Source organism: Podarcis gaigeae, assembly GCF_964106915.1.
Source record: "Podarcis gaigeae genome assembly, chromosome: Z".
In the NCBI taxonomy this organism is placed as follows: domain Eukaryota; kingdom Metazoa; phylum Chordata; class Lepidosauria; order Squamata; family Lacertidae; genus Podarcis; species Podarcis gaigeae.
In genome coordinates, this window is record NC_139691.1 from 22939112 (window position 1) to 22963425 (window position 24314).

General features: G+C 44.7%; 2 protein-coding genes across 6 annotated transcripts in view; one reads left to right on the forward strand and one right to left on the reverse strand.

Annotated features, from left to right (window-relative positions):
* The window catches only part of LOC310836673 (actin-binding protein WASF3-like), a 78990-nt gene extending 68204 nt beyond the window's left edge, over nt 1-10786 (forward strand). For 3 of the 5 annotated variants that reach the window (XR_014560175.1, XR_014560176.1, XR_014560177.1), the window contains 3 exons: nt 1544-1935; nt 3233-4182; nt 4213-10786. Coding sequence is in view for 2 of the 5 variants with exons in the window: in XM_083722349.1 (XP_083578475.1) it covers nt 1544-1935; nt 3233-3390 (550 nt within the window). In the remaining 3 variants the exon portion in view is untranslated. Of the gene's footprint in view, nt 1-1543; nt 1936-3232 lie in introns of all 5 variants that reach the window. The other 2 variants (XM_083722349.1, XM_083722348.1) reach the window with 1 other exon arrangement.
* A 3743-nt stretch (nt 10787-14529) lies between these two features.
* On the reverse strand, nt 14530-22403 carry LOC310836404 (G-protein coupled receptor 12-like). The gene is made up of 3 exons (XM_083721521.1): nt 22143-22403; nt 18823-19952; nt 14530-18182 (listed from the first exon to the last, which is right to left on the reverse strand). The coding sequence occupies exons 2-3, from the start codon at nt 19948-19950 to the stop codon at nt 18114-18116; spliced, it is 1197 nt and encodes a 398-aa protein (XP_083577647.1). The 5' UTR covers nt 19951-19952; nt 22143-22403; the 3' UTR covers nt 14530-18113.
* Between the last annotated feature and the right edge of the window lie 1911 nt (nt 22404-24314).

The following is a 24314-nucleotide window of genomic DNA, read 5'->3' on the forward strand; positions in this document are numbered from 1 at the left end:
GTGGACAGCAGACAGCAAGAGAACAGTTACTTTTCCTATGAGATTTTTGTCTGGAAAGGGATTTTATTGAACTTGCCAGTCAGTTTTTCACCATGCAGATTGTTGTCCAAACAGACACAATTAGTATTAAACATGTATGCAATCTGAGCATGAGATTTGTGTACACAGAGTAGTGAGTACATTTGGGAAGCTCATCTGAATGCTAGTTGTGAGGAATCACAGGTGGGGGAGAGTGCTGTTGCACGCAGATCCTGCTTGCTGTGAGGTCTGTGAGGTCTGTGAGATCAATATGGTGGACTAAATGAGCCTTTGGACTGATTTAGCAGGACTTTTCTGATGTGTGTGTGTGTCATTTTTTATTTTTTTAAATCTCCTTAGCTGCTCCTGTTAGAAGGTATAGTGGGTAATGATAACCAAAATGAAATGGTTTTATGCCATAGCTTAGTGGTGCAGCATCTGCTTAGCATGCAGAAGGTCCCTGGTTCATTCCCTGCCATTTTTGAGGGGACTGGAAGAGACCCCTGCCTGAAACCCTGGCAGTAGCACTTCTTTTTTACCCCTTCTCCAAAAATTAGAGGTTTTAGTCTAGTTTACTATGGTCCCTCAGTCTTTACTGCTTAACTGCTTGCCTAGGATAACAAAAGGTTTTTGCACATCTTGGTGGGTCATGAGTTGGGCAAGCTCAGCACAGGAGTTTGTTAGCAACTGGACTTTCTTGCACTAGTACTGGTTGCCATTCTGTATCTGGGTGCCTGCCATGTCTGACTACTGTGAAAATTCCCATGTATGTGGGACTGTATCTGCTCTAGTTCGCTTACTTCGAGGGAGGAGCTGCCTTTAACCATAGCTCTAGCTCCAAGGTTGTGCAGCAGTTAAGAAGGGCTAAACTTAAAATAGCCTAATTCTGTGACTTGAGCTGCTCATCTGTTTTTGTATCCATTTTATTATAGATGCAATAAAATATCCATAAAGAAATAATTACAAACAATTACAGCAGGTTGAAAACAACATAAGGTTGAGCAGTATCATTAAACTTGCTGTTCCTAAACATTACAAAAAAACACAAATTCTTCCAAAACCTATTAGGTTGATTTATGTGTATTATTTTATAATTAGTTAACTCAATCAACTGTTACTATAGACTAGGGTGTGTCCCCCCCCCCAAAGGCCCTTAACACATATTAGGAGATATAACCTCCCTCCTCCATTTTTAGCTATCATAATCTTAGCAGTTATAAGGTTGATCACTATTTTTCGATCATTTCCATAGATAACACCTTCCAGATAACAAATTAGAAATATTTTCAGTTCTAACAGTGAGCAATATTAGAAACATTAGCCTTTTAAAACAGATTTTCAAAATGTTTGTATCTGAAAGAAGTTCCAAAAGATGTCTGTAATTCACTTTACTCGATCCACATATCTAGCATTTGTCTGATGCCAACCTATATATTAAGTTTAACTTGTAGATTTTTTGTATGTGCGCCATGTTTGATTGGGCCAGAGTCTGTTTCAAATTGTCTCTTTCCCTTTCTCGTTTCAGCCCCCAGCAAGTGCCAATGGCCGAGTACTTTGTGCCACCTGCTCCCCCTCCCCCTCCCCCAGTGATACCCTCCGCTCAAACTGCCTTTGACAGCCCTATCTCTGCCCCTCCCACCATGGCGTCCAATGCAGCTGCCACTGCTGCTCACTCCTCTTATGCACCTTCCCCTCCACCGGCCCCACCTTGCCCCTACTCTGCTTCTCCCCCTCAGACTGGCCCAATGGGCCCCCCCGTTGCACCTCCACCCCCTCCCCCTGGACCCCCAACGATTACCACCTCACCAGCTCACTTGGCCTCTCCCCCAGCCATGACGGTTGAACCACGGAAGCCTCAGTTCCCGCTGATACCAATGAGTGATGCCAGGAGCGACCTGCTTGCTGCAATTCGTAGAGGTGAGCACCGGCTTTTTCTGTATAGCAATATTCCCTCCCACAAAGAGTCCACATTTATTTTATTTATTTATTTATTTATTATTTATTTATTTATTTATTTATTTATTTATTTATTTATTTATTTGCTTTTGAAATTCTAAAGGGTAAAAATAAAGTGATTGGAAGCCATTAAACAATGCTCATCCAAACAGCATGTACAGGCATCAGTGCTTCCAATAGTACCTTCCATGGCACCCATGAAAGGTCTCAGTAAATATCTCATCCAAATCCACCATTTGTGAGAGGCTGGCTGCTCTTCCGCCTCAGTTCCTGTTTGCATTGGCTTGACCTCTCGTTCTCCTTAAACAGGAGACTTGTAGAGTGCTTGTCTTTGTGAGTGAGCATGGTGTATGATGACTGATGTAGATGTATTTTATCCCCTTAATGGGAGCAGTGGGGGCATCCAAGCCCACTCCATTTTGTGGTCATGGCTCTTTTTCTGCTGTTTTATTTGTGGTAGTCATTTTCTTTTATGCCATGCTCTATGGCAGCTATTTTTGTGGCTGGTGCCCACACCACATTTTCAGAATTCCAAAGGTGTCCAATGGCCCCAAAAGGTTAGCTGCCCCTTAATGAAAGCAGAATTAATTAGTATCAAACAAATAGTGACTGGGAAGGCCTGTTTTGGCAGGGCCTGTACAAATTGATCACTGTCCCACAATTCCATCTACTCCCACCTTTCCATGGCTAGGAGGAGAAGTGAAGTTCCATTTCCCTCTACAGTTGAGGAGGAAGCAATGCCTATTGATTGTGCTGAGCTGTGGAGGGTTCAGTGCAACTGCAGGGGAAATCTCAGTCCAACCTCTGTAGCTCCAAGCTGGAAATGGAAGCTAGAGGTGGATGTCTAGGTAATCAGGCCCTTTGGCACCAGGTGCCAAGACAAGCCCCAGATTTTCCTCCGCCTTTAGCAAGGAAAAATGAGTGGATAATGGCCACTCGAGCTTCCTAACAGCAAAACAAGCCCCATCTCCGAATTTGGAACTAGAGGTTGGTGGGGATCGCCCCTGCTGTTGTGCTGGGCTTCTCGAGGTGATCGATTCCTGCATTCCAGGGTTTTGGATTTACTAACCCTTTGGGTGCCTTCCAGCTCTTCAGATCTGTTTCTAAGCTCAGTGTAGCTGCTGGGACCCCAGTTGGGACTTGGGAAGGGAACAGGGATTGTCTTTCATGGCTTGGAGTCTCAGTGTGAAGTCAGGTCCCAGCAACACACTTGCTCAGAAGCCAGTCCTCCAAAGTATTTCTTCCTTTGCAAATGCAGGGATTCAACTCCGGAAGGTCCAAGAACAATGGGAGCAAGAGGCAAAGAAAGAGCCAGTGGGCAACGACGTGGCGACAATCCTCTCCCGCAGAATCGCCGTTGAGTACAGTGAATCAGATGATGACTCGGAGCTGGACGAGAATGAATGGTCAGATTGAGAAGGGGCAGAGTGCTGCCTTGGGGAGGATTCCCCCAAATTCTTTTTGCCACCTTTCCACAGCCAGGTGTGTGTGTGTGTGACCGGGTGCCCCTGCGGGTAAATTCCAGCTGCTGCCAGCAGCTCATGTTCAGTGAGCTTTGCTTTCATGCCATGTTGCACTGTTGAAATTTTTTTTAAGGTGGCCTCTTTGTGGGCAAGTGTGCATTAGTGACTTTTGTCTTTTGAAAAAAAAAGCATTTGGTGGTGGTAGACAAGCAGTTGACCATTTTTTTCCTCCAGGTGTGAGAAATGGTATTTTAGGCTTTGAAAGTCCTGGAAAAGCTAAAACAACAATCACAACTCACTCCTGGTTCAGTTGTCAGTGTGGTCTATTACAGCTTAAGCTATGGTCTCAGAGAATAACATGCAGATTGAGGGAGCAGTCAAACACAAGAGACAAAGTTTTAAGCTTATTTAAGCAGATGCACTTTCTATGCTCCTGGGTATGAGTGGGAAGCCTTCTTTCTGTGTAGAGTACTGCCGTGTGGTGTCATGGGTTAGAGGAATGTGCTTTTACACGCTTGTAAAGTTTCCTCTATGGCTTAACATTTTAGAGGCAAGTTCCAGAAAAGTAGCCATGTTAGTCTATTGTGACAAAAGCAACAGAGTTCTGTGGCACTTTAAATTATCATGTCAGGTTTCAGGTGTCAAAGGTCACTTCATCACATGCATGGGAAGTTACTTAAGAAGGTACAGAGAGAACTAAAACATGTTGTTGTTGCTGGTTACAAAGTAGGGCTAAAACATAGCAGTAGGTGTATTTCACTGTGCAGACTGCCAGACAGTACCAGAGCCAATCGAGTGAATATAAGTCATTATAAGAACATAAGAAGAGCCTGCTAGATCAGACCAATGGCCCATCTGGTACAGCATTCTGATCTCACACTGGCCAATCAGATGCTTATTGGAAGCCCAAAAGCAGGACTTGAGGGCAATAGCACTCTGCCTGCCTGTGATTCCCAGTATTCAGAGTCATGGTGTGGTATTAATGATATAAGCAGTTTTACTAAATATAAGGCATTGCAAAACCTAGTAAGTGCACCATGTTAGACAACAACCACTTTATTCTGTCTGTACTAAGGGACAAGAACATGTAAGTGATCATATCATGCATGTGACAAAGTGAACTCTGATCCACTAAAACACCTGTTTAGGCAACCATTCCCCTGAATACAACCTGTGATTTCATTGTTTTAACTGTTCCTTTAAAAAAAAAAAAAACACCCCAACTGTGTTTATTGTTATGCTTTTTAATGGTTTAGTGCTTGGGGCTTGAGCTACAATTCTATCTGCACTTTTCTGAAAGCCGGTCCCACTGATTATAGCAGGACTTACTTCAGGGTAAACTTAAATTAGAAAGCACTGCACATGAAGAGTAACTGAAGTTGAATTTATGGCCAGTTCCTTCTTAAACACTGCTCCCAAGTTGTGACAAAGTGCTGTTTGCATGTGGCACCACTGTTTGGCCCTTGGCATGGTAAACAGAAACAAACAAAAATGAAAGGTCAAAATGGTAAAATAGCTTGCTTTGCATAATGTATCCACCTTTCCAAAGTCAGTTTTTCTTGGTTGAGAATCACTGCCAAGTGCCTCCATCTTTCCATTCTGAAACCAGAGGGAAATCTCAGTCTTGTCTTGGCTCTGATGCTCGTAACTTCTGTTCCAATCATTGCTCAAACATCCGTCTCGATACTTCCCCTTCAGCTTGAGGTTGCAGACAAAGGGCTCTCCCCTCCCCAAATCTCAGCTGCAGAGGAGGTTGGGCCGCCTCTTCTCACCCTTGCCAAAGAGTAGCGGAGCAATCACCGTGGAATTGGTGGTAGTTAGAATTGCAGACCCCCCTCTGTGATATCAGGATAGAAAATGTGGGGGAAATAAGGTGGTGGGCCAGTCAGGTATGGTGTTGGTTGTGTTTGTAAGCTGTTTGGGATTGTTAGCCATTTTAGAGATAAATAGGTAATAATAGAAAACAATTTCCGTAGAATGGTTGGGGCAGTGGGGTTGGGAAGTTACCACTACAGTGTTCAAAGGTTAGCCCTGTGCATTATGTGTCTAGCAGACAACTGGGTGCACTTTAGGGATGATACCTTATATAACAACATCATAATAAGCTAAGCATTCCCTGTGATTGGTTATTGTTGTACTGTATTAGTATAGTGGCTTTGATATGAAGCATCTATTAAAAGGGTTAGGTTCATTTCTTCTCTCTCTCACCTATATTATTCTAGAAGAATATATGTTAGCATTTATTTTCAAAGAATATATCTGCGTAGTGAAGAGATGTATTTGTTAAGCTTTTATTTTGTGTTGATTAGTTAACGTAGCTGCTAGGTCCTAGGGGCTCTGATTTGGGCAGAGGTGTTGAACAGCTTCCTCTTAAAGACTGATCAGATAGGCAGAGTTTTGAATCAGAATTCAAAGGCTGCATTTAAAGGCTTGACTTGCTCATACATGTGACAAGAACAGGAAAGGTTGCGTGGAATATTTTGTTCCCCCGTTCATTATAACATCTGAGGGTGGCAGGAGGCAGAGAGGACAGATTTCTCTCTCAGCACAAGGTTGAGCCTGGTCCAGGAAAATCCATATTATAAGTATTGGGACTAAATTAGGATATACATGTGGTAAAACGATATGGCGGGTAAACTGGTCCCACGTTGTTCAGGGCTCTATATACTAATAGTAACACCTTAAACTAGGCCCCATTAGCAAATTGGCAACCAGACAGGTTTGTGAACACAGGTGCTGTCTGTTAGCAAGGTCTCACTCCTGTCAACAATCTTGCTGTAGCATTCTGCACTACCTGCAGCTTCTGGGATCAAGCTGCCAAACTGAACAGTTGATTCCTTGCAAGTGCAGAACTCCCTTGACATTCTTTTTTTCTTAGTCCAGGTTCTGAACTATGATGCCACTGAGAGACAAAGTGAACAGCTTTGCCATCACTGTACTCTGCTTGCCTCTTACCTTGTTTTTCAGTGGTGGCCAAAGCCCATTGAGACTGGTAGGATAGAAGGCAGGGAGGCCAACAGTAGGTGGAGCTAGAGCTCATGTCAGGCCCAGATTACTAATTCTCTTTCTGTCCCCAACTCCCTCCCTGCTGAGCTGTAAGTAAGCAGGGATGCAGGCTGGAAGCACACTGAGGTTGGTGGTGCTCGGCCCCATTCATCCTAACGGACCAGCCTGCACTGATGTTTCTTCTGGCTTATGAGCTTCTACCAACTAGCATGAGATTCTGTGCACTTGTTCATAGAGAGGACAAAATCAAGTAAAACTAAATAGTCTTTCTCACTCTGCCTTTGTCACCCAACAGGACCAGGCATCCATCTCTGCAAGGTTGGAAGCAATGATTAATTTGTATACTGAAATTTTAGACTGTAATTTGCCCCCACCCAGGTCTTTGTGGTAAGAGGGGAAAAAATAACCAATTGATGGCATCTGGCTATCACAGAATTCAAGCTTCTTGTGGCAGGATTTATGTGTCGCACTTATTTGTCTCTTTTTGGGTTAGGCATCAATTAATGCAGCATTATATATAGCAAACTATACTGGGAACGGTACTACTGAATTAAGCTTCACAGTTTAGAGCAGCTGCTGAAGAATACAATCTGTAAAAACGGCTTCCTTCTCATTCTGTTTGGGTGCCTCTGCCAAAAGTTAAGCCAGGCAGGATTATGCAACCCCCAGCATTCAAAAATTCCTAAAAAAGATAATAAGGCCCATTTAATATTTAAACTGCTCCATCTCAATTGGCAGTCCCTCTTTAATTTATCAATTTATTCATTTCACAAAATTTATACATCACTTGGTTGTTTTTCTTTTTTAAAAACAAACAATGGCATTATTAGTTAAAAAAAACTATTTAAACATTCAGAAATAATTAAATTAATTAATAATTAAATAAGCAACATGCTAAAAACCAAATTAAAACACGTGCCGGCATTCTTACCTGTCTGAATAGGCTGGCCTATTCATCATCAGGAATGCAAATTTATAGGACGTAACTTTGCTGTTAGCTTCATGATGGCAATAATTAATATTCATCTGGCCCCTCCCTGGAGTTCTGTTGCATGCCCCTGAGCATGGCAGGAGTGGCAGCTGCCATCCCCATCACACAGCTCTGTGTGATTGAGTTGCTCACTGATTATACAGGCATTAAGTAACTAAAAAATAAAGAAAGAAATAAGGTGGGTGGGTAGGAAGAACTGTATTTAGATTCAGGCATCATCAAACAAGAGATTCTTCTTGTCTTCATCCTCACATTGTGAAACGAATTTGAAAGTTCGCTTTGGGATTGCATATAACCCTGTTTGAATTTCTAAGTAACCAAAGCAGAGTGATTACAACAACCCCAGACATTTTGATACCTGATTGTGTGTGTGTGTGTGTGTGTGTGTGTGAGAGAGAGAGAGAGAGAGAGAGAGAGAGAGAGAGAGAGAGAGAGTGTCTCTCCCTCTCCCTCTCCCTCTCCCTCCCCACTCCACAATTCCCTGTTCAGAAGCTGAGTGAATTCACAGTTGAATCTTGCTTCCTTGCTTCAACACTGGTGTTTACAATATAGTATCCTGCACCACAGCTGAGGGCTAGAGTAGGCAGAGCAGGTGGTATGACATACACAACATGAAATTTCCAATAAAGTAGTAAAGGAACTGATCGTTCAAATGTGAAGATTGTAGAGGCAGACTTGGCAAACTCTTCTGTGAACTGCCATGGCATGTAATCTAATGCATTTGGAAGCATAAAGTGGTTCCAGTCAGGTGTACATTTGCCCAATGGAGAAGGTTATGGTATCTTCCTGGGCAATGCTGCTTACAGATGCAACTCCATAGGCAGGCTGTTTTATGGCAATAGGGTGGTTCAGAATGGCTTCCTTTTATTTTCTGCTTGTTTTCATATCTAAAAAGCATCCTTTGGCTTTTCACTCTGTAGGAACTGTTGCAATAATGTATTGTGTTTGTTGCAGTAATATATTCTGTATGTATGTGTGTGTATATAGGATGTTAGGCTGATTTCAATGGTACTATTTTGCCCCTTGCTTTCGCCATCATCACCATCATTTGGCATTTAACATTATGGTGATGTCTCATGTGATTGTCAGCACTTTGTTCATTCCATTCCATGCACGCATACCCTACCCATTTAGTTTAGAAGGCTCTTAGGCACAATTACCAAAACAGTATTAAAGTGGACCCTCAAGGTCTAAAAAGACATGATAATGTGAGAAAAGATAAACTCGAACTCTTGAGCTCAAGAACAAATTCATGGAGTTACAGTTCTTATGAGGCAGCTATGTAGTTTGGTTTGCACAGATTTTGATTGTCTGGAAATCCTCTTTCCATTGTCTGGGTTTGTTAGTGTCAGTTCTGACTATCTTGCCCTTAATCAAGCTTCGCTATCTCTGAAACACTCTCTCCCCGCCACTGCTACTCCCCCCCCCCCCGTCATATCCAGGAGCAGAGCTGGTGACAGTTTCCAGGCCAAAAGGGCCAGGAGTTCCCCTGTCACACAGTTCTTCTCCCAGACAGCTGGCCTGATGGCAGTCAAGATCCTAAGGATGATGTCATACTGCTACATCTGGCTTGATGATGTCATGGGCAGATGTGAATAAAATCGTGTAGTTGCCTCAGCCAGTCAGCACCCACCCATACCTTAAGATCTCCCCCAGAGGCAGAATTCTTGCCCTCATTATTCCACCATTTGGTGTTTGGTGACACAGGAGAGGGGCTTTTTACTTCTGCCACCAAGATTGTGGGATGTCCTGGGGAACTCTGTTCTGCTTCCTTGCTCCTGATGTTTAGATAGTTGACTAAGGCACTCATCTTTCAGAGTGCCTTAGGGCGCTCTGCTTGTTTTTTGGAGGGTAGCTGAGGGAGGGGATTGATTGCTTGCTTGGCTGTTCATTTACTGTTCTTTCGCTATACCGTAGTGGGCTATATGACTGTTATAATTTTTAATTGTACATTAAGTGCTTAAGCTTTCTTGTAAACCCAGCTATTATATGTGTGCTAATAATTAAAACATCAGCATAAGCTAAGTAGATGGGTGGGAGATCTACACAGAGAAGCCCACCTGCACTGAGAGTGTAGACAAAGAAAATTCTAAGCTGCCTTGCAGACCTAAATAGTAGAAAGTTAGGATATAAATCTGTCAAATAAAAAGTGAGAAAGCAAGTAAAAAAAACCTGCTCTTGCTTCCTGATCTGGCTCTTGTGGACATCAGGGCTTAGGATGTGGTTTTCTCTCTGTTGCTCCACTGTACTCCTCCTACCCCACTGAGGTTAAGATTCCTTTGGCCTGTACGTAAGTAAATAAGGAGACCTCTGAGTAGCAGCAGTTGCTGGGTCGGAAGCAGCTGGAAGAACTGGGGCCAAAGCAATGCAAAATTTTCAGCAATGCAAGTTAACCCTTTTTTGTAGTAACTAGTACAGCTCATCATAACACCCAATCTGCTATTTCGAAACAAACACTGAAATTGGAGAATATTCAATACAGCCTGACCTGAATGTGTGAGAATGCTGCTTAACAGCCATTACAGAGCTGACTCTGTCAGTGTGTGTGATAAGCTTGTGCTGGCCTAGCTGCTACCAGTTGGCCAAGTCATGTGAATTTAGCCCCCACAGGGCAAGAGAAGGGCTCTGTCCTTAGAGAAACTTGCAGTTTGAAGCAAAGATTTCAGAACCTGCACTGCACTTTAGAAGGTGTTGTCCTCTGATTTACATGCTGTCCCCCCCTTTTTTTGTTGACATTTGTCTGTTTTGTGAGACAATGGAAGAATGCACCTTCTTGGGTAAAAGTCTTTGTTATCCTGTCACTGTGAATAAATGATCAGTAGTTCTGGACTAAACTCAAGGCAGAAATGATGGTACATGGTGAGAGAAACTGCTTAAAAAAGGGAGGTTGTATCTGGGTTTTAATTTGCAATTGTAAAATGATGTAGTTGAGACCAAGTGGAAGACTTGAGGAGGGGGCAGAGGTAGTTAATTATCCTGATAGGTTTCTCACTCCCAAGAGCAGGCTTGGAAAGAGCCGATGACCCACCGGATGCTGTTGGGCTACAACTCCCATCAGCCCCAGCCACTATGAACAGGGATGATGGAAGATGTAGCCAAGCAACATCTGGAGAACCACAGGTTCCCCACCCCACCCCAGACCCTAAACCTTCTCCACCCTCAGCCCCATGATGAAGTTTCATGATTATAAAACAGTTCCTAAAAGGAAATCAAATATTTAAGTCCACGAGGCAGCTTGGTTTAAATGCAGTTGTTTACAGTCACGGAGAACGGGTGTATCTCAGTATCCCTATAATAGGAGACTGGGTTTTGGACTTCATGGGAATGCGAGATGTTGCTCCAACCATCTCTGCTCTAACCAGCTCTAACCTGCTCTATTATTGTCCCTTGTATTTCTGATATTTTTATATTTTTATTTTTTTTATGATCTACGATATTGTGTGTGTTGACGCTGGTCTGTGACTGTATTAATAAATTCATTCATTCATCTCTGCTCTAAGTAGGGATGCTACCAAATTCACTGTCTTCCAGCTTATTGTGTTCAGTGAGTAGTCTTGCTGGCAGCTGCCTTCTTTTGGGAGATGCTGTCTCCTTGCTTTGTTGTAGAGCATGAGCCATTAATGCCATGTGCCCGTTCCTTGCTCCCTGAGCCACTGGCTGGAAGAGAGAAGTGCAAGCAATTCAGGCCAGTGTACTGATGTCCAGAATCCCTCTGGTCCCTGGGAATGGGGACTGGAGGAATTAAAAAGGTGGGGACTTGCCATGCACACAATTATACCTGCCAATATGTATGTATGTATGTATGTATGTATGTATGTATGTATGTGCGTGCTAATGGAAGCCAAGATTTTTCAGCCCTTTGGAAAGAAATGGATGACCTGTGTCACTATGCCCCTGACAGCAAATAGTTTTAAAGTTCCTCTTGAGAAGGATCTGACAGTGTATCAGTGCCTTGAGAAACATGGCAACAGCAAGACTGGCACTGTGAGCTCAGCTGTGCAGTTGCTGAATCACAGCAGGATTGGCCATGCTTTCAGAGGAAGCAAGATCTCAAAGTCCCACCAAGCCTTAAGTCATTGTTCTCTTTCACTGCATGCTCTTAGAGTGCCATGCTTGCCTCCCATTTCCCCCCTGAGCTTTCCTAAGCTTCTGTTGTGATGCTGACACACCAACATAGGTGAGTAGAGAAGATCTCTGGGTAATACACCCTGAATGTGAACACTCTATACCAAGTGTGTAACCAACATGGTTCTCTTCAGTTGTTGTGCACTCCATCAGCCCTGCTGGTCAGGGCTGATGGTAATTGTAGACCACAACATCTGGAGGGTACCATTTTGGTTGTCTCTGCTGTGCATCCTAGTCAGTACAGCCACACCACCTGGCGATGCCTCGGGGAAGCTCATAGGCAACAACCTTCCCCAATCTTATGTTCCTAGCAGCTGGTATCCAGAGGTATACTGCCTCTAAAAATGAAAGTTCACTCTAGCTTTCATGGCTAATTGCTGTTGAGACCTATCCTCCACTTGGGTTCCTGAAGGGACACCCACCAAGCAGTGCAAGTGATCTTCAGAGTTTTGTTGCTCTCTCTTCTGCTCATATAATACTTTATACTATTTCTTTTTCATTTTTGGAAATGAGTGTTTATACACAGACACACACACACACACGTACATTTTATTTCTGTTCAGCAAGAGAAACATGAAGTTTGTACATGCTTCAAGGTATTGATAATTTGATTCATGTGCATTATTATAGAGCTGGCAAAGCAGCAGCACTAATGAGAAGCTTTTCACAGTCTAATGGGGTGTTCTAAACATGTGCATTTAGTCAGTAGATCAGTATATGTTTGCTACTATTATCTATCTGCCGTACAGTTTGCTGTTTGTAAAGCAAGGGTTCCCGATGTTGTGGGTTCTGCTTGTGTCAGTGCTGACAAAATCAGGACCAAAGTTTATGGTTGCAAAATGGAACTTTATTATTTTCCTGCCTGTAGAGGGGAAAAAACACAATCTGTGCAAGATACTGTGGGATGGGTGGGGGGAACTGCTAGTAATGCTTCATGGGACTTTTTATTTTTTCAAGAAATGTTGTACAACATAATCTGAATCTGTTGACACTTTATGCATGTTAGTAATAGAAATAAATAAAGCTTTTAAGACAATTTCTGTCTGTGTGGCCACTGCTTTTTCTTCTCTCTGCTCCCCCTTTTGATATTTCCATTACTTTTAAACAGTGGGCAAAACCTTGTCCAGCCTTCCTCCAAACATTTTGGGCTGCAGCTTCCATCAAATCCAGCCAGCACAGTTGTTCTGGCCAGTGCTGGTGGTAGTTCAAACATCTGGAGGGAACCTGGTAGGGGGATGATTTTGTGAGCTCATGCATGAGAGCTCTGATAACTTACTAACAATTAATCACTGGTATATTACTACCCTTTTAATTCTCTCTCTCTCTCCCTCTCTCTCTCTCTCTCTCTCTCACACACACACACACACCAGCTGATGCTATTTACATTTATCTAAATCTGCCAGTTAAAATGCAAATGTGGTCCCATTGAAATCATGGACATAGAATTTGAGATGATTAGAAAAGTACAGATTCCAGAAGCCACAAAAATCTGACCAGGATCCAGTACTTTGACAGAGTCACTTGATTTCAACAGAAGGGAGTAAGGAAGTACTTTTATGCTCCCATTGGAATCAGTAAAGGGACCCCTGACCATTAGGTCCAGTCGTGACCGACTCTGGGGTTGCGGCGCTCATCTCGCTTTATTGGCCAAGGGAGCCGGCGTACAGTTTCCGGGTCATGTGGCCAGCATGACTAAGCCACTTCTGGCGAACCAGAGCAGCGCACGGAAACACCTTTTTCTTCCTGCTGGAGCGGTACCTATTTATCTACTTGCACTTTGACGTGCTTTCAGACTGCTAGGTTGGCAAGAGCAGGGACCGACCAATGGGAGCTCACCCCGTCGCGGGGATTCGAACCACTGACTTTCTGATCGGCAAGTCCTAGGCTCTGTGCTTTAACCCACAGTGCCATCCACGTCCCTATTGGAATCAGTAGGGCTTAATTATTTTTTAAGTTTGGACAGATTGCACCCCAGCTCATATTGTGAGGCACTCCAGTGGCCTGCAATTCAACCCACTGTGCAAATTGTGGCACTCTTCTGACAAAACTGGAGACATGCCACATCCTTATACCTACAAAGCTAGATGGGCCATGGGCATGATCCAGCAAGCTCTTCTTATATTCTTAACCTATAGGGCTCATTGGCAAATCAACAGATTGAAAACTAACAAATCAGTGGGCCCAGATGTCATGCACCTGACAGTTTTTCATTCATAAGTGAAATTGCTAATCTAACAACAACAACAAGGTAACCTATCATTGGCCTGGGATTACCATGCTTCTGCTCCCACCCCATATCAAATGCTACTGACTTCAAGTTCATAAATTACTGCTGTTCCAGAGTCCTGTCTTTTTGCCATGTGCTCTGTTGTGGCCAAGCCATGGGGCCTAGGGTTTAAGTCTCACTTGTCACCAAGCCCATGGCCTAAAATGACTAAAAAGCCCTGGGGCCATGGAAAATAATCTGCCCACCAAAAATGCCCTGGGACCAGCAGGGGCTGAAGGCTACCTGCCTAATCCATACAAGAGAATGGCTGCCATTTCTCTCCTCTGGAGAAAATAAGGCAATGCATTTGACCAGAATGTGTGTGTTAAAATCAGCTGTCTGCCTTCAACATAGAGTGGGCTGTCTTTACAGACAGGGCTCTCCCTGGCAGAGATGGCAGAAGGGTTGTAGTTCACCAATAGTTGAGAATATGATTGCAAACAAAAGGCCCCAAGTTCAGTCTGTCACATTTTCATCTTGGGCTGGAAACTCTGTGGCAGGCATACGGAGTTTGTGTCTCATAAAACTGAACATATCCTACTGGGAGCAGGATAAACTTCCTGGGGTTTTTTGCTTGCATGGACCTGCAGAAGCAGTATAGGTTGTCAGTCACCTGGCAGGTAACTCTATATGGCTGATGGACCACACTGGATGCTGTGGGGCACACACTCTGCAGCCTTATAATAAAGGAAACGACTCAAGCACAAGATCATTGCTGACATTTATTAAGACAAATCTAAAAAAGCAAAAGACACAAGAATATTGGCACATATCAGGGCCAATGCCCCAGAAGTCAACATCTCTCTTTAATCTTCTTTTAAAAATAATTTTAAGTATCGTTTTGACAAATCACTTTAGCATTTTATGTACAGTAATAAAAATAAATTACTCTTAACAGATGAATGTATCAGTTTAATACACCATACAGTGCAATAATAGCATTGGTTTTTTGTTTTTCCCCACTCATCTATAAAGTGCATTGCAGGGACTTGGTTTCACCAAATGGAATGATTGCTGTACATTTATATCTCTTTGGAGGGTAAACGTGTGGACATTCCATTCAACAAGTAGCACTTCTTGCGCCAAAGAATGGCTTCCCCACACTGTTTTGTCTTTTCACTGGCCCCTAGGGAAACAGTGAGACCATGCTGGTTGTTGGAGGGACCTGAGGCAAAAGTGAGTGGAGGAACAAATGCAAATTTTACCTTTCTACATTCTGCTTGTTTCTACACAGAGACTCAGACACCCCTCTCTATCCTGTCAAGACAAGCAAGAGGCATGATCAGAGTTCAATGATACAAATTACAAGAAAGGAGAGTCTAACTAAACATTCTGACTGTGTGAACTTATTTGACAGTGTTACAGCCTACCTTGGCAAGTGGTGGACTCTCCTTCATTGGAGGTTTTTAAATAAGGATTGGATGGCTACCTGCCAGGGATTCTTTAGCTAAGATTCTTGGATTTCATGGGGTTGGATTAGATGACATTTGGTGTCCCTTCCAACTCTACAGTTCTATGTTTCTAGGACACATCCCAGCCAGAGAAAAACATTAAGGGTGTGCAGCAGGGCTAGTGAGAAGTGTAACCTAGGGAGAGATTTGAAGGCCAGGCCTGAAGTTCCCACCTATACCATAAGGGGTAATCTGTATACAACAACACCCACTTTCCCCATCACACCTATTTCCAGTGTGCATACACAACTAAGCTCTTCTACAACAGTCATTCAAGTCAAAGGTGGTTTTCTTTCTAAGACCTTCAGGTAGGTAAGATGCACAAGTTTCACAAAAGTTTTATTTTTATACAACTTAGAAAACAAAGAATGAACTGTGTAAAGCAACATTCCTGTAAGGAGACAAGGGTGTTGGGGTGGAGGGAGTGGTGTGGTGGTTGGAAAGAATTCGTGCATTTATGTTCAGGAGTTGCTAATCAAACTAGAATTAATAAATGTAGAGCAGATAAGTGTTATGTAACCTAGTTTTAAAAACCATCTAAAAATTGTGCATCTTTCTTTTGGGGGTGGGTAGCTATATTCACAAAGGGATGCCTACTAAGGCAAACCACATCTGCTGCATAGGTTTCCCTTAGCATTTTTTGTGTGGATTAGTAAGGAAACACCAGTGCACAGACTGAGCTGTACTGCATTTCTAGGTTGTAACCCAGCAAATCTCTTGGTTTGCACAAAGTAATTTTTGGGATAAGTTTTATGAACAAAACAAATAAACATGAAAAAGTAAAGTAAACAGAGATTCCCACAGTGATGCAATATCTTCTTGACTCAGCTGAGGTTGGGTTTTGTTTTTGCATGTGTCTGACCAATGCATACACCACAGGGATGCAATATTGCAGGTCTGCACAAAATTTGGGCACAAGAAAAACATCCTGGAAAGCAAAAAATATGCATATATGCAGCTGAAACCTAGTCTGTCAAAGGCATCAAAATTTTGACATAAGTATCATTGAGGATTTGCTTGTGGATGCTACAAAAGGAATTATTCAAACATAAGAGACACATTTCTGCATTTTTGCACTTGTGTGCATGCATAAGGTGAAGATACAGCATAGCAGAAAATAGAAGAAAATAATGTTCTGTGTGGCTATATCTTGTCTACTACATCTAAGCCTCAAATTGCTGGCTGACCTAAACACACACACACAAACATACACAGAAGAGCAACACACTTAGGAACAATCCTGTTCCTATTGTCATCAATAGCAAAGTTCCTTTTAACTTTAATGGTGCAGGATTGCATCTGTCACAAGTAAGTCATGCAAGCCATTGGGTGAATTGCAGTCTCTATCACCACAGTTTTCTGGCTTAATCTCACTGATGCTTCCATAGGGCTTTTAATTCTCTTTCCTAAATGACCCGACTGCATTCCCTTTCTTGGCCACGCTACATCTCCATTATAAAGGTCACTTTATGTCCCCCTGCCTGATTTCACATCACAAATGACATCATACATAGAGGAAAAGAGTTTAGCAAAGAGTGCCTATTAAGACATGTTACTTTAGTAGCTTCAGGTATGCAGAACAATAAGACTGGCGAAGCTGAAGGCTCCAGTCTCTCATCTCCTTCCCTCCTACTAAATAGGGTTGGTAGTTTTGCAGAGTAGTACCTCTCATCTTCCTTAAAACTTAAAGTTAACTAACCGGGCTTCCTAATCATATCAACCCTATTCTCCCACATCTGCGCTTTCCTTTCCATTTTAGGTCAGTGTGTGTAGCCCCAATTATCTCTGGGGTCACTTTTAAGTCCAAAGAAATAAAGAAATTTGCAGGAAATAAATGGTTAGTGTATAATCTCACACAGTGATACACGAATTTAAGGTGCGTTCATTCCTGTGGACTCCCTTAGAGTACTGGCTCCACAGTAGGATAATGGAACAGCCATTCAACCTTCTCAGTCAACTCATGAGTTGTTGAGTTGTGCAATCTTTATGAGGGCTGGAGGGAAGGTGGGGAGCCAATGACGAGGAATGGCAGTTATTTTTATCTGACTCAACCCGGCCCATCTCCTTTGCCCGGGGCTAATAAATCCACACTACACGCTATCTTTTTTTCCAAAACAGAAGCCTGTGTGCTTTTTAAATAAGTCTCTACGCGGGTAGCATTTTACTGTTTGATTGCGACTTCCGCGGAGCTGTCCAGTCCTGATGGTGCTGACACGTCTTTGGGATGAGAAGGAATCTGGCAGATTCCACTCATCCCACGACGTCTCGGTTTATTTCTTTTTAAATGGCTATTGATATTGCATAGAGGGTCAAAATTTGATTAGGATAAAAATGGAAACTCCAAACGGAGCAGCCCACGTTTTTCTCTGGAAATATTCCTGCAAACTATCTGTTTATAATTTTGGTTTTGCTTTGCTATCTTTATATTCGACATTAATAAAGGGAAGCAAACATTTAACTGTTTGCGTCTGGCTTCCTGCTCCCGCGCTTACATTCACACCCTGTTTCGAAAAAGTGTGCTTCATTCAGAGAAGAGCCCTGAGCTGCCCTAGACCCCGGAGTCAAGGCAAAACCTCCTCTTACGCTCCAGTCTCCACGACTAACTAAAAGAAACTTAAAGGCAGAATTCACATGACCCATTTTTAAAAAAAACTTGTACCCGCAGAATAAAATCAGGCAACTTAAAAAAAAAAGCAGAAGATACCCCCGCCCCCTCCCCGCAAACGCCTTTCCTGAGAATCCTGCTTTCAATCAAAGAAGAAGAAATTTTAGAGGCAAAAAAGTAAATGAAGAAAGCAGAACAAGATTTGTTATGTTTTGAAACATTATCTTGCAGTTTACACTTGGTGTTCCACATTGGCCACAGATTTTGGCAAATGTCCGAGTCTTTCTCCACGCCTCCCTCCCTAAACACAAAGAAATAATAAAATTAAAATATCGCCCGGTCGCTTGCGGGGAGAGGGAGGGGGGAGCATGTCAGGCACATCTTACTTGTGTATGGTTTATCAAAATAAAAACAGGCATAAGAAAATAACCATCTGGAGAGCCTTGACACTGACACCCTGCTTTCTTTTCCTAAGAAGGTTGGGTAGGGGTCCCTCCCCTCCCCCGTTTTGTTTTCTCCCCTCCCCCCCTGCTGCAGCTGCTGGTGCTGGGGGATCATACAAAGGCGAGGAAGGGGAAAAGGAGGAGAAAGAGAAAGAGAAAGAGAAAGAGAAAGAGAAAGAGAAAGAGAAAGAGAAAGAGAAAGAAAGAAAGAAAGAGAAAGAGAGAGAGAGAGAGAGAGAGAGAGAGGAGAGAGAGAGAGAGGAGAGAGAGAAATAAAGAAAGAAAAAGAAAGAGAGAGAGAGAGAGAGAGAGAGAGAGAGAGAGAGAGAGAGAGAAAGAAAGAAAGAAAGAAAGAAAGAAAGAAAGAAAGAAAGAAGAGAGAGAGAAAGGAAGAAAGAAAGGAGAGAGAGAGAGAGAGAGAGAGAGAGAGAGAGAGAGAGAGAGAGAAAGAAACTAAGATTCCAAAACCATAAAGGCAACCATAGACCCTTGTCATACGTCGCTGGATGTCCTGGGCCGAGAGGAGAAGCCGGAGCTGATGCACCCGCAGCAGGCCACCCAGAGGGATTTCTGGATGTCCGGATTTCTGAAGGCATAAATGATGGGGTTGATGAGCGAGTTGAGCGCTGCCGGCAGGGCCAAAGAATAGGTGTAGACGGCTGGGTAGCTGGAGTCCGCCACCAGGGAATAGATGGCCAACGGGATCCAGCAGAGGGCGAAGGTGCCCAAGATGACCGAGAGCGTGGCGATCCCCTTGCGGGTGGAGGTGGCCTGAGAGGTGGCGATGAACTGGTGCTGGATGGCGATCTGCTGGGCGTGCCGGAAGGCGATCTTGCAGATCTGCAGGTAGAGGTGCACCATCAGCGCGAAAATGAGCAGGAAAGCGACGGCCAGCATAGTGGCGTTATTCTTGGTAACGGGCTGGAGAACACTGCAGGTGCTGCGCTCCCGCAGGCAGTTCCAGCCTAGCAGGGGCAGGAGTCCGACGCCCAGGCAGAACAGCCAGACAAGCAGCAGCATAGCGGCCGTGAAGGTCAGCGTGCGCTCGGAGTGATAAGTCAGCGCGTTGTAGAGCGACAGGTAGCGATCGACGGTGATAGCTAGTAGGCTGCACACCGAGGCGGAGAAGGCAGTAATCAGCAGGCCGGCGGCGCTCAGCAGGGCAGTCTCGCTTGGCGAGGACAGCAGGTACTGCACGCTGAAGTTGACGATGAGCCCCAGGCCGGCCAGCAGGTCGGCTAGGGCCAGGCTGCCGATGAGCAGGAATGTGGGTGCGCGCAGACCGGGAGTGTAGAAGAGCACCGCCAGCACCAAGGCATTCTCGCAGGCCATTGCGGTGCCCGTGGCGCACAGCACGATGTCCCACGGGTTGACCGCCGCGGCCGCCGCGGCCACATCCCCGCTGTCTCCTGACGCCGGAGACAGATCAAAAGGGCTCCCCGCGGTGGCAGAGGCGACCGACGGCGGCCAGAGGCTGGCGAAGGGCCGGGAGGAGGTGTTGAGGAGCGTTAAGAGTTGCTGCTGCTGCTGCTGCTGCTGCTGCTGCTGCTGCTCCAGACTTTGCTGCTGCATCAGCAAGTGCTCTTCCATGGTTGCTGCTGCGGCTGCTGTAGGGTGACCGAGCATCACTGAAGAGTGGAAGAAAAAGGCAACGGGAGACAGTTATAGGGGAGAAGGCAGGGCGAGGGGCGGAGGGCGGGGGCGGGCGGTCCCTGGGAGAAGGTCAAGGAGGAGCTGGCAGGGTTTGGGGTGCGTGTGTCAAGTATGGTGGGCACCCGCCCACCCCCAGGTCCGCACGTGGAAGGGAGGAGGGAAGGGCCATTAGCAGTGTTTGCATCCACAGAGCTCAGGTTTGGGTTTCACTAGTGTGCATTCAAACTCGAAGGGAGAGGATGCTCCGCGATAGAGCACCTGCTTTGTCTGGAGGATGCCCCAGCTTCAATCCCTAGCATCTCCAGGTATAGCTGGGAGATAATCCCTGTCCGGAATCCCGGAGAGCCGCTTCCAGACAGTAAGGACGATACTGAGTTAGATGGACCAGTGGTCAGCACCTGACTCCATGTAACGGCAGCTCCGTATGCATGGGGAAGTAACTTTGCTCAGTGGTAGAGCATCTGCTTTGCATGCAGAAGTCCCAGGCTCAAACTCCCGCATCTCCAGACAGGGTTAGGAAAGGCCGGCAACCCTGGAGATCCACCACCAATGGAAAGCAGATGCCTTTGTTCCTATGACCCAATATATCCCAGTCCCATTTCTGGGGATGGGGAGGCGGGGTAGGGAATGTCAATTCCACCTGGATTTGACACCAAACCAGCCACTCCGTCCCATTGCCAACGAAAGGAACCATCAGCCTTTAAGGCATCTTATAATCAGCGTGGATGCTCCCTAGCTTCTCTGCCCCAGGAAACACACATCGGTTCCGAGCCGCGAAAGTGGAGGCACGGAAGACGACGCTCTCCTCAGCCTGTATTAAAAGGTGTTACCCTAAAAACTCCGGAGCCAGACGCCAGAGGCACTCGCGGGAACACAACAGCAGCTTTGAAAAGGGCACCTTTACAAAAGGAAAAACCAATCCCTTCCCTGCAAGCAGTGACCAGTAATCTGGGCGTATGTCTGGGCGTGCAGATTTAGCTGAGTGTAACCTGCTTGCTTACTTCCTCTCCCAAAACCCCAGGTGAAGAGTCCTTCATAGGAGGACTGCTGATTTTCGGGGTAGTGAGTATTTTTAATTTACCTTTACCTTTATCTCCATTCCCTGCCGCTCATGCCCCTCACAAAAATGAGCAAAATCAGAGTGCCGTGTTGTGCATCCAAAATGTTTCCTACCCCCCTCTACACACACACACACACACACACACACACACACACACACTGTTAGGATGCAGAGGCGCTTGCATCATCAGTTGTATTTTGGGTGCTGCGGCTACATGGTGGGGAGGGAAGGAAAATGGGACACCGATGACTTACATAGCGTTATATAGCGGGGCTAGAATTTCTTGACTTGGTCTTTCCCAGAGCTAATAATAATAATAATAATAATAATAATAATAATAATAATACCTTTTGACTCGAATGGGAAAGAATTATCGCTCTCTAATTAGCTATATATATAGGCAGATATAATTTGTAGTCTAGTCCTCTCCGGATATCTATTTGCATGATTCCAAAGCACCTTCTCACTCAAATTTCGTTCATAACGCATCCTGCTACCCTTAGAACAGTAAGACTGCCGCACCGAAGCGAAGCCAGTTTAATTTGCAGTTCCCGCCCCGACCCCTCCTTTTTTGGGGAATGACACAAGCCGCCTGCGAACAACCGCAGAAGCTCAGCTGCCGCGAAAAGGAAAAAAAAACCAAGCGCGCGCGCGCACAGACACAATCACACAGTTACCCGCACGCAACCTTTCCAGTCTGTGAGACTCCAACGTATTCCCACCCATCATCCCTTCCTTCTACAACCACCGTGCACATTTCTCTCTACTGTCAGGTTTTAGCGCTGTGAACAAAGAACCCGAGAGCCATTCAAAGGTCACCCTTTGGGCGTTTGGTCTGTGCTGCTGCTGCAGCCGCTGCTTTTGACTCTTGTGGCTGTTCCCATAATAAAACTTAACAGAGCCCACCAAAGAACAATTTAGAAAACAGTAGCCAAGCCGTTGGGCTGGTTTCATTGTTCCATGCAACGCGAACACCCTCCGCCTCCCGCTTTCCAAGCCCACTGCGGGATGGAAGAATGTGTAGGTGGGGAAGGAATCAGGTAGACCCCAGGCGACGTTCAGAAACAGGCATGCAATTTCCCACCTCCCCAGTTGTTGTTTGTACCTTGGTTTCCAATTCTTTGGTCAGTTGTCCTCCCTGCTAAATCCTTCTCAGTCCTCGGAATTAAGGCTTCCTTCTCTGGTTTACATGGCTAATAACGCTGGCAAGGTCTCTGCCAGCCGAGTTGCTCTTAATATTTTTCCCCCTTTGGGTCTGCTGATATCTCTCTACTCTGACGTCAAAAGTCTTCTCTTATATTCACGATCAGCTCCAAGTCTGTGAATCAGAGGAGCCTGTGATCAGAATAACAACGAGGCGCTTTCTCACACTAGCTCAGCTCCTCCTCTCCTTTTCTCCAAGATACGCACCGGCGAGGAGATAAACACACTCTCGCGCGAGCGCGCATACACACTCGTCCTCTGGAATTTCATTCATAAGGCTGCCGAGACCCGCCTCCTTTTCCCAAGGTCAGGTGCTTCACATCTTCGCTTTGAGCGAAGAGAAGCCTGCAAGGTCTCTCCGGTATGAAATGCAGAACGACACAATATGAACATGAAAAAGAATTCATTATTATGATTATTATTTTGACTGGGGGATGGATGCGAGCTGGTGATGACTTCTGGGGCTCAACTGCACCTGGATGGATGTTGTGTAATTATATCGAGCTGCAGGGACCCGAGATACTGGTGGGGATGAGAAGAGCAACCTAAGAGCGTTAAGCACTGCTTAAACAATAGCAACAGTCTTGTGGCAGTTTAAAGACTTGAACCTGTGTTATGGCACAAAGACCTCCAATGCATGAAGTGTTATACTGAGTTGCAAGTATATAAACAAATGCATGCTAGAGACATTATAAATATTAAGGTCAGAGGAAAATGTGATGTAGAAAAGTATAAATAATTAGGTAACTGAACAAATATTGTGGATTTTTAAAATCACGCTGCATGTGTTAATTGGCTTACCATGCCAGGATGTTTGTGTTACTGGCACAACTGCTTGTTGTGTATGACCACAGCTAACTATGCAAATATGTCTGTACTTGTTTGCATCTCATTTCACTTTGGCCTCACTCTTTGCATGCATGAGCACACAAGTGCATGCGTGCACACACACACACACACACAGGAACATAGGAAACTGCCTTTTACCAAGTCAGACCACTGATTCACTATGTTTGTGGCAAGGAAAAGAATGGTACAAAAGAATAATTCCCTGGATGCCAAGAGCCAAGTTTGGGGCAAGTACTCTTTGGTGAGAGAACCCCAAATATGCAGCAAAGTAAAGCATGGAAATATAGGCTGTTATACCTTTGATATATGTCTTTCTGAGAGAGTTCCAAAATAGTCCCCTCTTCCTCCAGCATAGGAAAAGAAAGGTCACATGTTTAGTAAGATAAAAATGGTTTACTTACAAACTCTTCTCAGACCTCCTCAGACCTCTTCACATGTTAAACTTCTCAGGTAGACTGGGGGGGGGGGGTTCAAGAAATATTTGATGACCTAGTCCCTCCCATGGTGAGCTAAGCCTGGCAGGACAGCTTACTTTACATTATGAACCCCATCATGGATTAGACTTAATTAAGCAGGTTGGTTATATGAGGCTGGTTATCACACCCACCTAGTTCAATATTGCCTACACTGACTGACAGTGGCTTTCTAGGATTTCAGGCAGGAGTCTCTCCCACCCATGAAGCTCAGTGAGGCAATTACCTTTGGCAGCAGGCTAGGGGCAGCTGGAAGGGGCAGCAGATTCAGGTCCCACAAGAGCATGCTGCTTGCCAGCAAATGTGGGAGTGGATGAGGAGGGCACCATTTTATGTTTTGCCTTGATTGGTAAAACATCCAGGGCTGGCCCTGATGCCAACCCTGCCTGGAGATGTCCATGAAGATTGGACCTGGGATGTTCTGTTTGCAAGGCAGATACTCCACAACTGAGCTACGACCTCACCCCACCCTCCACAAATTATGTACATATGTATCTGCAACTCAAGATAACACTATGCATCTGATGAAGTGGATTGTAGCCCACAAACATTTATGCCATCATAAACATGCTAGTGTTTAAAGTGCCACAAGACACTTTGTTGATTTTGCTAACATAGAATATTAGAATTATAGAGCTGGAGGAGATTCTAATGGTCATTTAGTCCAACCCCTGCAATGCTGGAATCTCAACTAAAGCATCCATGACAGTTGTCCACCCAACCTTTGCTTAAAAACTTCCAAGAAAGGAGAG